At 62.8% G+C, this 20,893-nt stretch overlaps 1 protein-coding gene across 1 annotated transcript in view; it reads right to left on the bottom strand.

Annotated features, from left to right (window-relative positions):
• The window catches only part of MCF2L (MCF.2 cell line derived transforming sequence like), a 102,603-nt gene that overhangs the window by 16,462 nt on the left and 65,248 nt on the right, over positions 1 to 20,893 (bottom strand). The window contains exons 4-12 of the mRNA XM_077754012.1: positions 15,268 to 15,358; positions 6,884 to 7,003; positions 4,241 to 4,357; positions 3,654 to 3,803; positions 3,217 to 3,341; positions 2,157 to 2,339; positions 1,103 to 1,181; positions 798 to 977; positions 285 to 476 (exon numbers count right to left, since the gene is read on the bottom strand). Of these exons, the coding sequence (XP_077610138.1) occupies positions 285 to 476; positions 798 to 977; positions 1,103 to 1,181; positions 2,157 to 2,339; positions 3,217 to 3,341; positions 3,654 to 3,803; positions 4,241 to 4,357; positions 6,884 to 7,003; positions 15,268 to 15,358 (1,237 nt within the window). The remainder of the gene's footprint in view (positions 1 to 284; positions 477 to 797; positions 978 to 1,102; positions 1,182 to 2,156; positions 2,340 to 3,216; positions 3,342 to 3,653; positions 3,804 to 4,240; positions 4,358 to 6,883; positions 7,004 to 15,267; positions 15,359 to 20,893) is intronic.

The following is a 20,893-nucleotide window of genomic DNA, read 5'->3' as shown; positions in this document are numbered from 1 at the left end:
GGGAAGGGTGGGACAGAAGGGAAGTGGGACCAGCAGTCTGAGGAGGGTCAGCTGGAAGGGAGGGACGCGTGGCCCCCATACGTCCCCTGGCTGCGGGCACCCTGGAGGTGGCAATGGGGCCGGGGTCAGTGCAANTCAGCTGAGGTCTTGCAGGGAAAGAGCCCGGGGCAGGAGGCCCCCTGGTGACGGAACTCTGTGCTGAAAGGGCAGCTGCACCTCACGAGCCCCAGGGTCCTGTGAGAGCTCGGGCCGGATGCCCCCACCACGGGCACAGGCCCGCTTACCATCAGGTCTGTGGTGAGGATGGATTCGTAGTCCTGGTAGATTTTGTCGAGCTCCTGGATCTTGTTTTCTGCGCCTGTCTCCAGAAACTTCTCGATTTCCTGGAGGGCCGCCTCAGCGCCTTCCTGGGACTGGCACTTGTCCACAGGCTGAGAGGCCAGCAGGTAGATCCCCTCATCACACCACTTCAGGGACTGGACACGCCGAGCGTGGCAGAAGAAGAGAGCGGCACCATCAGAGGCCGGGTCTCCGCACGTGTGCGGTTAGTGTGCTGGGCCCGCGCCCTCCCGCCCCACCGGCGGCCGCTGCGCTTCCGGAACGTCTGCGGCCCGGCTCCCCAGGGCCACGCGCTCACACAGAGCACAGAGGGGCCAAGTGCAGGGAACTTCTGGTCCTTGGAAAGATCTGTCAGCTGTGGCAAGTGGGTTCTGGAAACAGGCACCGCGGACTGGCTGGGCCTCAGGAAAGGCCCACAGGTGGCAGGGCGGTCCACGTGNCGTGGGGCGGGGTCTTACCGCCTCCAGGAGGCTGTGCAGCTCCAGGGACTTGCCGAGGAGCCCCCTCCTCCTCCCGACCTCCGCGGCGAACCGGTCGCACAAGTGCTGCAGCTCACGGCACTTGGGGCGGATGGAGTCCACGGCGTAGTGCTTGCTGCCGATGAGCTGCTCGCCCTCCAGCGCCAGTGCGCGCGCCCGCTCCACAGANGGCAGGGGGGGGTGTGGGTGGGAGGGGCTCCGTCCCTCCACCCCGGACATCCCCACTGGATGGCCCCACGGCCCCGTTCCCACGCCCTCCCAAGGGACCCCGCTGGTGTCCACGCCGCAGTCCTTACGCTGGACTTCTCCTCGAAGCTGGCGAGGTCCTTCAGGAGGTGCCCTGCGTGGGCCAGGCTGTTGCCNCTAACCACGCAGTGGGAACAAGAGTGAACCCACCAACGCCTGCATCGGTCTCCAGAGAATATGACAGATGGAGCTGTGTGAAAAGAGCCAGGAAGCTAAGTATCCATGACTCCACTTCTAGAACATTCTTGACATGATAGCATATGGAAACAGGGAGCAGATCAGTGGTTACCAGGGGTTCAGGNGTCTGGGGTGGTGGGAGGGAGGTGTGTCTGTAAGAAGGAAACACGGGTCTGTGCGGGACAGAATGTTCTGTGGTCCGAGTGTGTCAGTGTCCACACTGAGATCCTGCGCACTGTTTTCACACTGTGGCTTCTGGGGGAACCCGGTGGCGGCTGCATGAGGTCTTGCTGGGTTATTTCACAGCTGCGCGCAAACCGACAACTACCCCTAAACAAAAAGCCTGTGTGGCGAGCCTTCCTCGGCCCCTCCGGAAGTAGGTCGTGGAGGAGCGCCTTCCGCAGGTGCTCCTGCGGCGTGCTGTTCCCGGAGGCTGGCGGGATGCTTCTCTCCAAGTCAGGGAGGCTGGCTGTGCCCTCCCGGGCTCCCGCGCTACTGAGCCAGTCCCAGGGTCGCGGAAAGGCGAATCCCAGGACTCGGGGGAGGGGGTGGCGTCGGAACCTGCCTTTGCACACGGCCCTGCGACAGCCACAGTGCTGGGCCGGGGCCCTCAAGACCCCACCCCTCCCGCCTGAGCAGAGGGCCCAGGGAAGACGCTGTTCTGTGGGGGGGCAGGGCACGGACGTCTCCGCGTGCCGATCTGCCGAGTCCTGATGCCAGGACTGCGCGTCCCTCTCCGGGCGGGACGGGACCCGGGACGCACGCCGGGTGAGATGGCTCCCGACGCATCAGCGGGGAGCGTGGAAGGAAGCGCACACCCACGGAGCCTGGTAACCTGCGTGTGCCATGACTCGCTGGCCACGTGTTTCAAGGTCTAGTCCCACCCGGTCTAGTCCCATGTGGCGCCCCCGTCACCAGGGCGGCTCAGCTCGCGGCGGCTTCCTGTGGCTGGAGCGCCAGGCGCCCCCAGCGCCACCACTCACCTCTCGGAAGTCCTGCTCGAAGTGCCGGAGCTGCAAACACTGCTGGAGCCTTTGCTGATGCCTGGCCCAGAACTCGTCGAAGGCGGCCTCAGTCTCGTTCAGCTGGGCCAGCAGCCTGGGGGGCGGGGGGCTCTGTCTGAGCGGGTGCCGGGCACAGGGAGCCGGCCGCCTCCGGGGCTGCCCCGACCCTCGCCGCCTCTCTCGGGCCCTGGACACAGCACTCGCAGGGCCGGCTGTGCCACGGGATGCATCTTGGGGGCAGAGCGGGGGGCTGAGTGTGTTACGAGGCTGGAGTGGCAGCGCTCCGTGCTCCTCACGTCTGACTTCATTTCCGGATGAAGGGCGCAGCGAGCTGTCACCATTCACTGTCACAGCTCCCAGGCCAGAGCCTGTGCCACCCCGTGCCCCCCGTGAGCACTGGGGTTCTCTCCAGCCTCCCCCGTACGTGACGTCACGTCCCCACGGGGGGGGGCATGTCCCCCAGGGCCTCTCCCCTCCTCGGCACGGAGCACCTTCCTGGCGTGTGAACCTGGGCCTGGGTCAGCCTGTGGTGGGCCGGGTGTCACCGGTAGGCTGGCCAGTGGCTCCGCACCCGTGCTCAGCTCCCCCCCAAAGAGGACCTGGCCTCTGTGTGGAGCCATGGGCGTTCCGGGCACCACGCAGTGCTGGGGACAGCAGGTGTCCACACAGCTGGGGCCCCGGGAGGGCGTGCACACCAAGGAGAGAAGCCCGGAGTCGCAAGTGTGGAGCTGGCGGGTCTCGGGGGCACACCCGCGCGGTGGGAGGGGCTGGGCAGGCGGGGAGGGGCGAGGGCTCCATGAGATTGGCAAGTCCCTGTCACCACTGGCTCCCTTCAGCGTCCCCAGCTTGCAAACACAGACTGGTCACTCTGAGCGATCTTCTTCCGCAGAACAGCCACTTGCTGTTCAGTGGTGAGGACCCGTGGCCCCCCGCTTCCCGTCAGGCGCTCTGTCCCCGGCCCGGGCGCTCACCTCTGCACTGTGGTCTGATTGTCCAGCTGGCCCTGGTTCAGGCCGTGCTCCCCGCTCTTGGCCAGAGGCTCCCTGATGTTTTCCAGGAGGCTCTGTCCTTTGTCCAGGGCCGACCGCATGTCCTCCTGCAGGGACGGCATAGGCCGGGCGCCTGGCTCGCTCCCGCGTCTCCCTCGCCTCCCTCGCAGCCCCCGGAGACGCAGGTGTGGGCCAGGGCGAAGCTCAGGCTAGGGGTCACTCGGGGTCGGCGGGACGAGGCAAGCGGTAACAGGAGCCAGGCCTCTGTGTGCCTGATTCCGCAGCGTCTTCACGTCCAAGAGCGAAAGGGACGCAGCTTCTCGGGCGGGGCCGCACCCAGGGACCACTCTGACGTGGCCCCCGCTCGGCTGTGCACGATGCGGCTTCCCCTGCGTGGCCCGCACAGCAGCCACACGTACCTTCGCCTTGTCCTTCTTCTCCGTGTGCGCGCAGAGCACCGAGCTCGTCGACTGGACGTCATTGGGCAGCTCCGTCTCGGCCAGCTCGGTCCCGAAGGACTGCAGCATCTGAGCCGTCTGCTTGACCATGAGGGCGAAACTTTCAATCGCCTGGNGGCGTCATCGGAGAGGCCAGGACCACAGCGCGCCTCCACACCTAGAGCAGGTTCCGGGCCTCACGGCTTCAGAAACGCACTGGCCACTCTCTAGGTTCACTTTCATCAGCCAGGGTCATTCTGCCCCGGTCTCTGCCCCAGTTAAGAGAAGCTGGAGGGCCACATCTGCCACCTCCAGGGCTGTTCTTTCTTTTTGGCCTCTGAGCCCAGAGAAAGCCACTCCCAAACTTATTACTCATGTTATTTCTTTAGTTCACTGAGGTCCACTGAGACCATCTCCTCATTCTCAGAGAACAAAACGGAGGTTATTGGGAACATGGCTTTGGAAAAGGCGGCGTCGTAATACAAAAGCTATTCAGCAGATTAACTCAGGATCGGGAGGCCCACCGCCCGCAGCCAGCGCCTGCGTGCAGGCAGCCCGGGATGACTCACTGTGCGGTGACACAGCCACCTCGTGTGGCAGTAATCCAGGGTCCCGCCCAGGTCCTCGGTCAGCTGGGACTTGTCGATGTAACCGTGTAACTCTGGGACTGAGCTCAGCATTATGACCTAGAGGAGAAGGAAAGCCGCCCCCTGAAGACACCACCCAGCAGACTCTCGCGCTGGCCGCTAATGGTGGCAGCATGGTCAGGAGGCGCCTGGCTTTGGACCTGGGCTTAAATCCCAGCTCTACCACTTCCAGGCTGCTGGGCATGAGGCAAGTCACTTAGTCTCTCTGTGCCTCAGTTTCCCCCTTCGTGAACTGGGCCTGTGATGACAGACCTCAGCACGGAGGAAAGGAGTCGGAACCCTGGCGGGAGGGCGGCACGCGGCCCATGCTGGGTGCCTGGCAGGGAGTTTGTGGCGGAAGCTGAGCAGCACTCTGACTTGAGAGAAGACGTTTTGTTCCCACCAGAACCCAGCAAGGTCACTACAGATGCCACCAGAGTCAGGGCCATGCCTTTCCGTGGGACACGCGGCTGCGGGGACCGAGGAAGCTCTTCGCACAGGACTTGCTTTTTATTGGTCTATTTCTCTCGCACTTTCTGAGGATATTCTGTCCGTGGGTTTTGGAGAAAACACAGCCTTGGCTGTGAAAGCTTCCAGGAGCTCCCAGGCTGCAAGCCGGGTCCTGAGAGGCTCTGGCCGGAAGGGGTCCTCAGCCACCCTGAGGGTCACGGGTCACTGAACGCGGCACCTTGTGGTGGGAGGGGGCCCACGGCCACCCTGAGGGTCACGGTCACCAAACGCCATACTGTGTGTATTGAACGCCGTGTTAGCTCAAAGCAGGGGTTCTTGCCAGGGCGGTCGGACCCCACGGAACACGAGACAATGTCAGGACTCACTTCTGATTGTCATGATGAGGGGGTGCTGCGAAAGCCCACCCCCGCAGGGCAGTCGGCCCCAGAGGACAAGCCAGCCCACGCTGGCCACAGCGCCAATGCTGAGATCCAGGCGCCACGGTCCTCCCGTGAGAAGCTGAGACGTCCTCGGAGGTGGCCGGCGGGTCTCGGCAAAGAGCTCGCCTGTCCCTCTTCTGCTCTAGCAGGACTGTCCACGTGCTCCCAGACAACCCTGCTTCCTGACCGGGGGACACGGGCCGGCTGGGCCACCTTCCCTGCGACTCTGGCGTCTCAGCGGAATCCGGAGCGCCTACCGTCTTCTGCGCAGCACACGGTCAGCACACAGCATGGAAATGTGCCGTTTTGCTAATGTGAACACACTGTGACAAGGGCATTCTTGGGACGATGTTTTCGACAGCTTTACAGTCATCTAACAGGGGTCTCCGTGAATTGGAGACATGGGTGAGGGTCCTGTGAGAACTCGCTGATTGCAAGGGTACCCCTGCCCTGAGGGCACCCCCATCTGGCTTCCCCGCACACGTCTGCACAGAGGCCTGTGGTTAATGAGGTTCACGTGCCCAGTGGCTGGACAGGGCTGTCACGCTCCCCCAGGCTGAGAGCTGGCCGTCGGAGACGGGGTCCAGGAGGGAGCACAGGCCCCACAGCCTGGTGGTTTCAGTGCTGGGCCACACCCTCCAGCCAGTGTGTCCATGGTTTTGTCCTTCACCATCAAGGAAACGGCTGTCAGAAATGAAGGCGTTTCAGTGCGGCAGACACACTGGGTGAGGGGTTTTCTCCAAGGCCCTGAAGCCCGTGGACTGGGGCTGCAGCGTGAGACTTACCCACGAGGCCCAGGGACGCCTCATCAGGGCCCCTGACCAGACAGAGCACCGGCCACCCGTGCACCGAGGAACAGGTGAAGGTGTCACAGACAACCACCATCACGGCCGCTCAGGTCTGCAAACCCGACCTGGGAGGTGTCGGCGGCGAGGTCACAAGCCAGGGGCTCGTGTGCAAATGAATTCATGGACAATGAAGGCACTGGGCGCCATCCAGCAGCCTGCCCGGTGCCGCTCCCACAGTGCCTGGTGTGATGCGGCTGGCGGGCTTCACGGAGCAGGCTTCCCGGGGACACGGGTGTGAGGGGCTCTATGGGGCTTTTGTTTTCTTGAGGGCAGGTGGCTGGTGGCAGGGAGTGCCCTCCCCAAGGCTGCCTGCGCCGCTGGGGTGAGGATGGCAGACAGGGGCTGGCTGCCCTCACTGCTGGCTGCTTGGGCCCCATCTGTGGGCCCGGGGACATGCACACCCAGTCCCCAGGCCCCTGTCCTGTCCCTGGCACTGGCAGGGCCTGGGTGCCCCTCACCAGGAGGCTGGCAATGGCTCAGGGACACACCACACCTGGTCCCCGGGCCCCTGTCCTGTTCTTGGCACTGGCAGCACCTGGCCATCCCTTACCAGGAAGCTCTCAGTCTGTTGGACTGTCTTGTTCTGCGGCCTGACCCTCAGTAAGAATGTTCTAGACTTGGAGCTCTGACGAGCGCCTGCACTTCCACAGTGATCATCCGAGGGACAGGGCGATGTCAGCCTTGGGAAGCGCTAGGGAACGGAGGGGCAGCGCGAAGACAGCCATGCCCGGCGGGCCGCCGTGTGCTCTGGGAAGCCCCGGGCGCTGGCCTCAGCACCTGGAGGACTNAGGGCCAAGAGCGCAGTCACACTCCCTTCTGCCCGCAGAGCCGCCGCAGGCCGTACTCACCGGCACCTTCATCTTAAAGTCATCTCTGTTGAATCTGAAAGCGAGGTCGGAGAGAGTCCTTTGGAAAAACCCCGTCGGGCGCAGGACAAGGACGAGCTGGAGGTTTGCCGGGAAGGACGCCTGCAAGGGAACAGAGAGGGCCGTGGGCAGCCGCGCCGCTGGACGCGGGGTCCTCGCACACCGGCGGCGGACGGTGCGGCCCAGGCGGGAGNCCGGGCTGTTAGACACGGCCCACTTCCTAACAGGGGAAAGTCACGCTGTGTCTGCGGCTACGCCACGGTGGCTGTCAGCTGTAAAGCCAAAACTTACTACCCTAGTTACAGGCTGTAAGGTGTCCCGCCAGGTCATGGGTTAAAGCCCAAACCACAGTGCCTCAGGCTGTGACTGGAGAAAAGTCCGTTACGTACGTGAGGTTATCAGTGCGGCCCCCAAACCAATATGCCTGGTCCTTAGAGAAAGGAGCCACTTGGCCCAGACACACAGGGAGATGCCGTGCGAACACGGACGCAGAGACGGGTGATGTGTCTATAATCCAAGGGGCTCCAGAGACCACCGGACACCCCCAGACGCTGGGGACAGGGACAGGTTCTCCCCCGTGGCCCCAGGAACCAAGCTGTGGGCCCATCCACCTCGGACCTCGGGCTCCAGACTGTGAGACTCTGTTGCTTCCAGCCCCTCAGTCTGTGGCCCTTTGTTCCAGAGTCCCAGGGAACTACGGCGCTTGTCAAATAAAAGCAAAGCCATATAGTCATAGAGCCGCGCTCCTGAAATAGACGCGGACCCCACGCCCCGGCGCATGCGCCCTAGACACAGAGCCGCGCTCCTGGAACACGGACGCGGACCCCACGCCCCGGCGCACGCACCGAAGACACAGGTACAGGAGTCTCTTTGGCTGCCAGCTCTGCCTGGGTCACACACCTCGGGCACATTGCTTGCCTCCCTGTGCCTCTATTTCCATGTGTAAATGGGGACAAACCGGCGTGTTCTCCAGCGCACTCCTAATGCGCCTCGTGGTGCTTGCACGAAGCCTCACCGGCGTGGCACGACAGATTCTGAGTCTCCTCCGGGTGCCCTTTACTTCCAGATGCTGACAAGTATCCCCCCAGGGAGCCCCCATTACTACAAGAAGACATTCTGAAGGAACCGAGTTTGATTTCTGGATACCCAGGCCCAGTGCAGCTAAAACACGAGGTACAGGAAGGAGCAGCAGAGCCCCAGGCCCCACGTTGGAGGGGCAGGAAGGGGTGCGGCGGGAGAGACCACTGGCTGGGGTGTGTGGCTGTGTACGCACCTCGCTCTGTACCTCCTGCATCCACGTGTCTCCGCCTCTTCTTCACGTGTCCACCCGCCGACGGACGCTCAGGCGGCAGCCACACCCCAGGCCACGCTCTGGTGTCCATGCCGATCTCAGCCTGGCCGGCGGAATGGAGCCCGAGGGCGCAGAGCCCACAGTGGAGCTGCCCTGGTGGGAGGGAGCCCGGCGCCTCCTCCTGACCAAGCCCATCCCGGCGTCCGCGAACTCTGGTCTAACAAAACTCAGGGACCAAAAGGTACCCGAGGGCCTCGTCTGGGAACATAAAACACTTCCAGTCTTTGTGAGGCTCTGGCGGCCTCGAGAAGACACGTGGTCCAGGGCTGTGGCTGTCTGAGTGTGGCCCCTCTCCCTGCGTGTTCCGCCCTGGACGGCCCACCCCACACGGCCCTCAGACCCCATGGCCCCGTGGAGTGTCTGATCCAGCGGGTCTCAGCCGCCTGGGGCGTCCCCGGAGAAGAAGTGCCATCGTGTCAGGACCTCGGACAGCTCTGCCCCCGGCCCAATGGGCCTTCGTGGCACCAGGTCCAAACAGCTGAACGTGGGGGCCTGGCCTCACCCCCAAGGCCCCGAGGGTGGATCTGCACCGACTGAGCCTCTGGAGCGTCTGACGCCACCTGACCGTGCGAGAGCAGAAGGGCCTGGACCAAGGTGTGGGTCCGGAGCATTGATGTGGCCCAGGCCAGTGCCTGGCCCACACCCAGAGTTCTCCCAGATGCCCCCGCCAGCACCCCAGATTCTATTCCTGGCCTCCCTGCTCCTCACCCCGCCCCCCACCACTGCCCTGAGCCGACTCTCCGCAGAAGGGCCACCGTGACCCTTCTAAGACGCCCACTGTGTCATGACACCGTCCTGTGCAAACCTTCTAGAGACTTCCTCAACCCTGCAAACAAACCAGAGCCCAGAGCCGGCCGCAGTGGCCTCCCTGACCTCAGTCCTGCCCTGCTCAGGGCCCCCCACAGGGCCCAGCCTATAGCGCCATGCTTCCTGCCCGGATGGCCCCTGGCCCCGGAGGTCCTCAGTCCCCCCGAGCAAGCCCACCTGCCCCCTGCCTCGCATCAGGTTTGCGCCCTTCAGCACACAAATTTCCCCCCAACACACAAATTCCCCACGACCCTAGGCCACCAATGACCAGTGACCCTTCTCAGGTGGCTNTCCCCCCCCACTCCCGCTCCTCTCTGCTTTGGTCTCCGGCTTCTTTAACAGGGACGCACGGAACAGCAGCCGTAAGGTCCTGGCGGCTGAGAAGGCGTCAACCATCTACACAAGCACATATTCTGAACCCAAAGAGCAGTAATTAAACCTTCTCCAGGTTGGAATCAACTCTCTGAACTGTGAGCTGGGGAAATACTAACAGTAAAGTTATATTTTAAAAACAAACAGAGGTAACTAGGGGCTCCTGGGGGGCTCAGTTGGTTGAGCATCTGACTTTGGCTCAGGTCATGATCTCAGGGTTCGTGGGTTCGAGCCCCGCGTCGGGCTCTGTGCTGACAGCTCAGAGCCTGGAGCTGCTTCACATTCTGTGTCTCCCTCTCTCTCTGTCCCTTCCCTGCTCACGCTCTGTCTCCCTCTCTCTCTCAAAAATATACGTAAAAAAACAGGTAACTAGACAGAGGATTTGGGATGAAAGCTACAAAATAACATCTTTTTTGTAATTTAGTAAATCAGTCATCCTAGAAGGGTTGTAGTAAGTTTCTAAGACACTGAAACAAAATAGTTTCTTTTCTGAGGCTGACCTTGGCTGACGCAGGGACATGCATGGTATGACGGCCACAAGACTGTCATCTGGAGACAGAGCTGAGTGGTTTCTGGACTAACATTCCTAGAGATGCGTGTGCATCCACACATGCAGCTGCCGCCGCCGGGCACACTGGGGTCTCCGGAACGCTCCGGAAGCCTGGTGCTCTGGGGAACACTGTTTCCGACCCGTCCTGCTTCAGGGAACTGTCTGAAGTCTGCTCAGAGCACAGCTGTCCGGCCCGCGTCACACAGTTAATCCGTGAAATGGAGCGGCGCAGCCTGACCAGCCCCCTCTGTCTGGCAATGGCCGAAACCAAGCACGGGTGTGCGTACGGATGCCCCCTGGAGCACGGGCCCCTCGCTGCCAGGCTGCTCCTGTGAGGGCTGCACGCAGGGGCTCAGCCGGGGGTAGCGAAGGCCACCCCCTTGGTAGGTGTTGGGGACACTTAGGAATATCACAGAAGAGACATTTCAATGAAAACATATGTAGGAAGGGCCTAACTTGACAGAAGGATACTTGTCTGCCTGACCTTCCGGAACACTCTACATGGACCAGCTCCGTGTTGGGTGGGACCCACCCATGGTGTGCGGGACTGATGACCCCCGCTGCCCTGTCCGAGGGTGGGTGAGCTGGTCCCTGGGAAGCCAGTTTGTCCCCCTGCGGTGCAGTGAGAACGGGCCCCGCGCCCTGGGAACACTCCTTGAGGCTGCGTAAGTACCTGGGGCACACGGCAAGCTGGGCCTGAGAGGGCTGGCCACGCGGGCTCAGCGCTGCACCTCCCAACAGTCCACTCTGTTCCCCACCCCTGGGTGAGGGGGCACCCGGGAGTTGCACCCACCTGCTCACCTGCCCTTCACCCCCTGCACCCCCACCCCCCCGCCTCCGCTTACACCCCAGGGCACGCTCATCGTCCTCTCTGCTGGACAGCTCCTCCTCCCCTTCTGACTCGTCCAGTGTCACCTCTGCCGGGAAGACCTCTGGGGCTCACACTGCTCCATCCTCACCTCCATCAGTGCTCAGACCCCAGTAAATGGCACAAGGCAGGAACGCCCTAGCTTGTTTAAATCTTTTTTTTTTAATGTTTTATTTATTTCTGAGAGACAGAGAGAGAGAGAGAGAGAGACAGCATGAGCAGAGGAGGATCAGAGAGAGAAGGAGATGCAGAATCTGAAGCAGCTCCAGGCTCTCAGCTGTCAGCACAGAGCCCGACGCGGGGCTCGAACCCACGAACCGTGAGATCATGACCTGAGCCGAAGTCGGATGCTCAACTGACTGAGCCCCCAGGCGCCCCCGCCCTAGCTTGTTTAACGCAGTCTGACTGTGCCCCGTGTGCAGTGTCTGCTGGGCGCCCTAAAGACCCCGCGTCCCTGCACACGTCCCCTTGTGCCTGGTCTGCGCACCGGCCTTGCAGGTGGGAACCACACCCCCGCCCCGCACAGACTAAGAACACCTTCAGCCGGAACCTTCTTCAGCAGCGTACTCCCTGGTAGAGACGCAGCTTGCAACGGGCTCGCTCAAAACGTGAACCGTACTCTGCTATAACTCCCCAAATGCTCACACACGCACGTGCACGCACACCCACTTGCACACACATGGTCCAGCACAGGTGTGCTAACGTTTGAAACGGAATCCCAGGCGAGTGTGCTCAGGTACTTCCCAGACGGCACGCTCATCCGAGGACGGTACGAACTGAACCAACGTGTCCTCGGCTCTGTGTCTCCTCGTTTCCATCTTTGTCCACCGGCTGTGACCACGCCTGTGACAGGCAAAGCGTGCCCATCGCCCCCAACACCCTCAGAGCTGGCGTAGACACCGAAGTCTGACCGTGGGGACTCCGGAGTTCGGCTCCCTATCCTCTATTCCAAGCCAAGCCGAAGGCGTCCCGAGAGGAGGAAGAACACCTCAAAACACGGGAGCTCTGCTCGTGAGCTGGCCCGCGTGGTGGCTAAGAGTAACCACGCCACGTTCCGGCGTGTTCCGTCAGCGCCGTGTCTCACTTGGGCCGACACGTTTGGAGACAGAGCCTCTGTGACACCAGCCTGCTTTCACAGCACCTGCAGCAAACTGTGGCCCAGGTACTCTGGGGACCGTCCACGGTGCGGCGCGGGGTCAGACACCCCTCCAGGGCGCTGGCCTGGCTCACACCAGGTGCTGGCTTCCCCAGGGCCCCCGGACGGAGTGCAGGGCAGCCGGAGTTGGGGGCGTAGGCGCACAGCCCCGGGGGATGGCAGCAATGTGCGGCCCTGTCTCCCCTCCTGTCCCCTCCCCAGAGCCACGGCGGTCACAACCCGCACCCTGGCTCACAAATGGCACACACAAGAAAGGCAGTGGGGCCGGCCTCGCAGCCTGATCTCCCCGTAGGACGCCCGGCACCGGCACCATCTTGGGCACCGCCCCCCCCCCCCCCCCCCCCCGCAATGATGGCCACCTCTGGTCACACCCCTCATCATGGCCTTCTGTCAGCTGTCCGCACGTGGCTGGATACTTCTAGCTCATTCCCTGTGTATGCCCCCAGCTCCCCAAAGCCTGTACGGGGCCAGGCGCACAGGAGAGTCCACGTGATGAGTCCACGCAAGGCACGCTTGCCATTAATATGACCAACATGTCCTTGTACCAGAAAGTACTGAAGCTACAGAGAACTCTTGGAAATTCTGCTGGAAAAATGTTAATTCCCCAAGACTTCTAGGAAAAAGGATACTTTATAAACCTATATTTTTATTATGTATGAATCTGTGCAAATATTAAAACTCAAAACCAACTTTTCAGTTATGATTTCACAAAACAAAGTTTTAAAGAAGAGTCAACATAGTTTAGAAATCCTCCCGGTCAATGACAAAGGAAACTGGGATCGCCCTGGGCAGGCAGAGAGCTCTGTACCCCCAAACCTCCCCGTGGGCGGGTCCCCCCGGGCCACACCGCTGCCCCGTAGGGCGTGCTCACAAGTACTGCAGCTCTTAAAAATAATTTATCTAGTTCTTAAAAGCTATCCTGGGTTTGGGGACTTCCTGTTTCTAGCCAGCAGCCACTGGTGGCTGTGAGAGACACCTACGGCCAACCTGTCTAGCCGGCGCCTGGCCTGGTGTGTGCCACCCCACGGGGGCTGGACTGTGAGGACCCTGTGGTGTGCAGGCATGAGTGGTGGCGGCTTCCAGAGCGGGAGACCCTGTGTTTATTATTAATTTTTGAGAGAGAGAGAGAGAGAGAGAGAGAGCGCGCGCACGCATGAGTGAGGGAGAGTCNAGCAGCCACTGGTGGCTGTGAGAGACACCTACGGCCAACCTGTCTAGCCGGCGCCTGGCCTGGTGTGTGCCACCCCACGGGGGCTGGACTGTGAGGACCCTGTGGTGTGCAGGCATGAGTGGTGGCGGCTTCCAGAGCGGGAGACCCTGTGTTTATTATTAATTTTTGAGAGAGAGAGAGAGAGAGAGAGAGCGCGCGCATGCATGAGTGAGGGAGAGTCAGAGGGAGAGGGAGACAGAATCTGAAGCAGCTCCAGGCTCCGAGCTGTCAGCACAGAGCCCGACGCGGGGCTCGAACCCACGAACCGCGAGATCATGGCCTCAGCTGAAGTCAGACACTCAACCGGCTGAGCCCCCAGGCGCCCCGACACGGTTATAAACAATGACACACTTGACTAGGAACGTCTTGACGTTCAGCCCAGGACTGACTGGCTGATTTAGGAAACACTTGCCTTAAGTGGACCGAGCATCTGTCCCAGCGCTTCGCAGCATTTTGTTCTTAACTGAGCCTGCCGAGTACCCGGCAGACGGGCTTTTAAACTTAAAATACGAAACAGACCACTGGCTACTAACTGCGGGCGGCGTATCCAAAGTCCTCCGGAGGCCCCGCGGGATCTTAGAGCAAAGGAAAGCTGATTTTATAAACGGGNAGGTGTGCCAGGTGGTGCGGGCAGACACTTCTCAGAGAGGCAAGGGGGGAACCTAGTGGCCCAGGGACGGGTTTGCAAAATGACTTAGATTGTAAGAGTCAGAGCACATCCAAGCCTTNTCGGTTCTTCCGTTCCCCCCCCCGCCCAGGGCCGCAGCACAGCGGCCTCTCGGAGCTTAGAACCGCAGACCCAGAGCGGTTAGGAGGGTTTTATTCCATCTGGGGTTAGGTTCTCAGGAGCCGCCCCAGCCGGCGACCAGCCCGGATGCCCTGGGTTCCCTGCTGCCCTAAGTCCCTGGGCTGCCGTGAGTAAGGGCGGGTGCAGCGCTCTCCGTGGAGCTCCTGGGTAGGACCCTTCCCTCCGGACTATTACTGCAGGCTGAAAACAGCCACAGCCACGGAGCCACCGCCCTTCCACGTGTCAGGTGGCGTGGCGTCATCGGGGGCAGGGATGGGCTCCAGGAAGGCCCAGGCATCCGGTTTAGTGGGAAGACTAAGGGGCGGTAAGTAGTCTGGGGAGGAGAAAGTCAATTAGAAACAGGCATTCGGCGCTATTTCAAACTTGCAGCCTGAAGAGCCCCTCACTGTCCTGCAGGTCCTTAGCTCAGGGCCTCAGGCTCCGTTTAAGGACGAAGACACATCCGGGCGCCCGGGGGCTCAGAGGGTTGGGTGTCTGACTTTGGTTCAGGTCATGATCTCAAAGTTTGTGAGTTCAGGCCCCACGTCGGGCTCTTTGCTGACAGCTCGGAGCCTAGAGCTGCTTTGGAGTCTGTGCCCCCCCCTCTCTCTGCCCCCCCCCTCCCAGATCTGTCTGTCTCTGTCTCTCTCCCAAATACAAATAAGCATTAAGAAGAACGAAGACACATTGGGGCGCCCGGGGGTTCAGTGGACTGAGCATCTAGCTCTCAGTGTCTGTCAGCTCCGGTCACGAACCCAGGGTCATGGGTGGAGTCTGGCACCAGGCTCTGGGCTGCGTGTGGAGCCTGCTTGGGGCTCTCTCTCCCTCCCTCTCTGCCCCTCCCCTGCTCATGCTCTCAATCTCTCTTTCTCTGTCTGAAGAAAGAATGAAGACACATTCAATCCTCAGCATCCCACATACTCCATGGTCAAAAATAAACAGGCGGGTGGAACTGTTTTTAAATGATCACAGGCCCCCTAAGAGTGAATCCATTTTTGAGAACACACACACACACCACGCACACATACGTGCACACAGATGCGCACACACTCCAGCAAGTCAGACAGATGCAGGGCGCTCATGCTCCTGCGTGCCCCTGGCCCTGGCCCAGGCCGTGAGGCTGCAGCACCGCACGGGCCAGCAGCACGCAAATCACCACCAGGCAGACGGGTGGCTAGGAGAGAGGGGCAGTGCTGTCACCCAGCGGTCGCCCGGCCCAGGGGGCGAGCAGAGGCGGGCGTCACAGCCCGGGCACCGACACTTACTGCTATTCGCAGGACCGACGCCTTCACCGACGTCCATTTGTCCTGTCTTCTGTCTATGACCAGGATGAACCCGATGCCAGCATCCTGTAAGCTGAAATGAGGACAGAGATCTGCGGTTAGTGTGTGCGGCGGGTCACAGGCTGCTGTGAGCTCCGGGGGACCTTACAGCCTGAGGGCTCCTCGTGGCCTCCCTGCGCTGTCCCCGGGCTGGCGGTGAGCTGCGTGCCCGGCCAGCACCCGCGCCGAATGCAGGTTTCCAGGCCCCGTGTCCGGGCAGCTTCCAGAGCTTGCTCTGGTTTAGGACGGGCAGATGCCTCCCACGTGCCGCTCCTTCCCAGCCCCACGCTGGCCGCCGCTCAGGCCAGAGACCCCGGCAGACCCCCCTTCCCGGAGCCCGGTCACCTTCTGTTCCAGCACGAGAGCCGGTCGGCTTCCTTTCTGGGCCGACCAGCTGGCTAAGCCCTCCCTACCGAGCGCTGCGGCCCACACGTCATGTCAGTCCTGGCATCTGAGGCCCGTGTCCATGTTATAAAGTCGCTCTGCACGGCACGGCCGTGCTTCTGGGAGAAAAGCCCCTGGGCGTCCGCAGGCTCGCAAGCAGCCGCTGGGAACAGGGGACAAGAGACGGCTCCTCGCAACAGCAGCATCTGTGGCGAGGACAACGCCGAGTCGCTGTGTAATGATGGCCCCGTCCTGCCTCCTTANGCTGGTGCGGGCCAGCAGCCGCGGCCGCCAGCCAATCGCACGGAGGGAAGAGGGGCACTGACTTGAATGGCTGATTCCCAAGTCTGTGAACCGATGCGAGGAAGCCACTTTAGGGTTTTAGCGGAAATCGGAGTCACACGGACCACATGCAAATGACGCCGCCTGGAAGGGCTCAGCCTACGTGTCCCGCGCCGTTCTGACGGGGGTCACGGTGACACGCAGAACGCACGCGCGGGGGTGCTGCTGGCTCTGTGTCCTCACCCACACCCGAGGGGGAGGCTCCGCCTGTTAAGAGCGATCTGCACAGACATCAGCTTTCATTTGGAGCAGCCTTCCTGCCATGGAGACGAGAGCCCCTGGGTGCCGCACAGCGAGGAGCCCACGACAGAGTCTCAGAGCTGCATGGGGCACCCCCCAATGGCACCGGCTCTGAGCTGGGTCAGTGCTCTTGCCAGGAAAGTTGGTCACTTGAGCCTCAGTGCCAGGAGTCTGGGCGCCCCACACACTGCCGCCAGCGTGCTGGTGTAGGCTGGCCAGCCCAGTGAGGCAGCTGTGGGGACGGCAACTCCGGTCCCCGGCTGTGGGGGTCCAGAGCTCTGTGCCACCGTGGGCACGCGCGCTCTCTGGGTGGCCTCAAGCAGGTGTTGGCCTGCGTTGACCCGGCCCTTGGCCAGTGTGGGGCAGTTCCCCTCCTGTCCCTTGGAGTCAGGCCCATGGCCAGGACGGGCGGGAACCGCGTCTCGGGGGAGTGCTCGAGCTCTGTCCACGCCAGGCGTCTGCGGAGACTCCCCCTCGAGTCACTGGCTCTGACCCAGCCTCTCCACAAGCCCATCTGTGTCCTCGGAAGCCCTGAGCTCGGATGACGCGTGGGCTTTCACTCTTCCTGACGTGGAGGAGAATGGAGGGCCCAGAGACCTTGTCACACCGTGCACACCACCACCCACCAGACCCACAGATCCATTTGCCCGGAGGGGCGCTGCCCAGGGGCTGGAGACGGGAGACGGCTCTGGGGTGCCTCCTCCAGGCCCCTAGCATCATCTCAACTTCCTTCCCTCTGCACATGGGAACCAAAACAGCGCCCCCTGCTGGGAGGGTTCCGTCTGTGTTAACACCCTCCCAGTGCCTGGAGAACGGGCACCTCCGTGCCGCTTGTTCTTATTTGCGAGGGCCCCGGGGTCCGCGCAGGCTCTCCCCTCCTCCCTGAAGTGGAGCTCTGGCCCCGGTGGGGACTCCCTGTCGTCCACGATGGGTGGTTCCCCTCACCCTCACCCCTCATTCCACGTCAGCCCCCAGGCACCACACCTGGCTTGAGCTTCTGAACCCGGACCATCCTCTCCTGTGGCCCGGGTGTGACCCCCACCTCTCAGAGGAGAGTCCGGCTGTGCCCACCGTGGGAAAGGACTGAGTGAGCCCTGCTTCTGGCTCCACCCACAGGCCTCTGGGCTCACAGGCCAGGGGACAGGGAGGGTCACGCTCAGCACCCTTGGGCTGCTTGGGCTGGTGGGACCCAGGGTGGTGGCAGCGGGAGAAGTGGAGGGCGTGGTCGGAGGCAGGCGGCCACACAGAAGCGTCCCCAGCACACGGGTGCCAGCCTCCACCCCCAGGACAGCTGGCTAGTGGGGGGCCCGGACCAGCTGCCTGGCAGCCGAGTGGGGCCAATAAGCTCACTTCCGACAAGTGGTCACAGGGCTCGTGCAGACTCTTGTTTCTGGGGCTGGCCACACACCGGTGCTGCTCCAGCCCCTGGTGGGCCCCGTGGTCCTGGGGGTGGGGCCTGGTCACGGGGGCGCATCTCTCCCTCCGGGGGGCAGGGGGCAGCCCGAGAACAGTCTAGAGAGAAGGGCTGGGCCCCCGACAGCGAGGTCGGCTGTCACTGTCCCGCTCACGGCCAAGCCCCATCTTGGTCCGTGCCCCCACGGGGACTCGCCTGTTTACAGCAGGGGCAGACACACAGACACACACACACACACACACAGACACACACACACACGACGGGGGGCAGTGGAGGGGCAGAGCTGCTGCTTCTCCAAGTGCAGTGTGCACAGGAGACTCCCAGCTGGTTAAAACGCAGACTCGGGCTTGGAGGCCTCAGTGGGGCCACCTTTCTAACGAGTCCCCAAACGCCACTGCTCCTGGTGCAGGGCCTCACCTGCGTGCCATTCCTGCAGACGCGCCCTGAGCACTTTCTGTGACGTGCAGAGGCTGCCCTGGCCTGAGGCTCTGTGCAGGAGATCCCTGCGGAGGGTCTGACCCCGGGCGTGGGCAGGGTCAGCTGACTTCAGGCTCACAGGTCACGTCAGCCCCAAGGATGCGGCAGGGAGGGGCGGTGGGCGTCACTCTGGGGCGAGGGGGTGCGCACTGGTGCTGCCCGCAGGAGAGGCCTTGNCTGTCTGTCTTCCACAGGATGGCAAGGCTCTAGGGACACAACTCAGGGAGGGCAGGTCCCCAGGGCAGCCTGTGACCCAGGGCAGCCTGGCGCCCCTTAAAGGACTCAGAACCTGCTGTCTACCGGCGCCCTCTTGTGGCTGGAGGTGAATGCTGCCTGAGACCCAGGCGGGCCCCCCAAGTTCCCCGGCTGGGGAGCTCCCATTCCCTCTCATCTCCTGCCTTGGCCCGGGGTCCCAGCCGCCCCAGGGGCCGGGTGTGTGGGAACCCTGCCTGCCAGGCGGTCTGAGGGGCTCAGAGTGTGAGAACCGAGCAGCGGGTTTTTCCGCTCCAAACCGGGTGAGGGGAGGGTCCTGAGAAAGCCCCTGCTCCGGGGCAAAGCCTGTCCGTCCTCCCTGCAGCTCGTCCAGAGTTTCAACCACAGGAGGGAGCGAGGGCTCATGGGGGGCCTGCGCCCCGCCCCGCTGGGCACCTGCCCCTCCTGCCAGAGCCCCGCCCCCGCCCCCGCAGGAGCGTCCTCCCCCGGCAGACAGAGGCTTCTCCGGAACGGACGGTGTTAAACCCTCAGCCACACACAAGCCGTGGGCTCACCTCTCTGCCTTTCTTTTAAACTGGGAATCAGCAGCCCCGCTGCTCGGAAGGGCTGGGGCGGGATCACACGACCCCCTCATGGGGCAGACCCGGAGGGCCTCACGGGGGCTCCGCCGCTGAGTTGGGGTGCGCCAGGAAGGACCCATCACACTAAGAGACCTCTGTCCGTCTGTGATTGAGGGTGAGCATTTGGTCCCACGACATCTCTGCGGCCGCTGGGGCCCATCCAGCAGAGCCTCCTGGAAGCCGTCAGCACCCGAGGGTCTGCTCTGAGGGCCTCGTCTGCAGACCACACACCCAGCACTCCGCACACGGTGTGAACAAGCAGACGTGGGGCTCAGTGACAGCGGCAACCCCGGTGACGCCCCAATGCGGGGGCGTCGGGCTCACCTCTAGCCGGCACTGAAAGGGAGCCACCTCTCCCCTCCCAGATTCCTCCAGCACCCGGCGCTGGCACCCTGTGCTCCGGGGCCCAGTGAGGACCCGAGTGTCCACCTCCTCTGCTGGCGCATGCCAGTCCCCCGCCTGCCCAGGGTCACTGCCCCGACTCCATGCCCACCCTCAGGCACCATCCACCGCCCTCCCACCAGCCGCACCGGCTTTCATCTTCTCTCCACCAGCACCAGAACTGGCTCAACTGTGGCTATAAATCCCTTTAAAGAGGGCGCCTGCATGGCTCAGTCAGTTAAACGTCCAACTCTTGATTTCAGCTCCGGTCACAGTCTCACGGTTTGTGGGATCGAGACCCGAGTCAGGCTCCTGGCTGACAGCGCTGGGCCTGACTGGGATCCTCTCTTCCTCTCTCTCTGCCCTCCCCTGCTCTCACATACGTGCTCGTTCTCTCAAAATAAACAAAAACCTTTTTTTTTTTTTTAAGAATGAAAGAAGTTAAGTTTTGTCACTATTACCACCAAAAGATTGAATACACAGATGGTCACTGACCAGGCGTCTACACAAATCAAATTCTGACTCGTGACCCACAGGAAGCCGGCCCCTGTGTCGGCTGCAGCCAGCCGGGCCGCCGTCCGAGGGCACTCTTGCAGGGAGGTGAGCAGCTCTGTCCATATCAGTCCCCAAGGCCAAAGCCCCAACCTGGGACCAAGCAGAGAAAGCCCCGGCGCTTCCCTAACCCACCCCACGGGCCGCCTCTGGTCAGCTGCCCCACGGTCCTGGCCAGCACCTGGGTCAGAGCCCCTGTCCTCCAGGCAGCTCCCCGCAGCCGTCCCCAGGCCAGCGCCTCCTCCAGGCAGCTCCCCGCAGCCGTCCCCAGGCCAGCGCCTCCTCCAGGCAGCTCCCTGCAGCCGTCCCCAGGCCAGCGCCTCCTCCAGGCAGCTCCCCGCAGCTGTCCCCAGGCCAGCGCCTCCCCTATGCAGCTCCCCGTGCCTGGTGAAGGGGCGGCCTCCCCACCCTGGAGCAGAGCGCCTGAGCCGCTGAGCGCCGCCCCCACCCCCGCACCCATGTGTCCGCTGGGGGTGCGCCAGTTGCTCCCCAGGACAGGACCCCGGGCTTGAGGGTCCCACCCTGCTGAGCCAGGGCCGTGTCTTGGAGCGGTGTTTTCTGGAATACAAACCTCCACAGGGCACAGCAGGCCAGGGGGGCTCACAAGGTCTGATTCCATGAGGAGAGAAGGCGCAGGGCTTAGGAACCAAAGCAGCAGGGCAGGGAGTTTCTGGGCACCCACACCTGGAGGGCGGCGAGGAGGCCCCTTCTCAGAGTGAAGGGACTGTGGGGTGGGGGCGGAGTGACAGGGCCGGGCGCACAGGCCCCACAGGAGGCAGCCACCGGCGAGCGCTGGTCCCAGCCCTCCCTGGCCTGTGGGCGGGAGGGCCCGTCAGGCAGAGCCTGACCCTGTGTGGCTGGGGGTGGCGGGCCCGAGTCCCTGAGGGTGGGGCCAGCCCAGGGGGCAGGCAGGTGGGTGGCGGGGTGGGGGGGGACGAGAGGGGGA

The sequence above is a fragment of the Crocuta crocuta genome, unplaced genomic scaffold (genome assembly GCF_008692635.1).
Source record: "Crocuta crocuta isolate KB4526 unplaced genomic scaffold, BGI_CrCroc_1.0 scaffold31, whole genome shotgun sequence".
Classification (NCBI taxonomy): domain Eukaryota; kingdom Metazoa; phylum Chordata; class Mammalia; order Carnivora; family Hyaenidae; genus Crocuta; species Crocuta crocuta.
The sequence above is the reverse complement of the archived record's forward strand: the minus strand, read 5'-3'. Positions and strand labels throughout refer to the sequence as shown.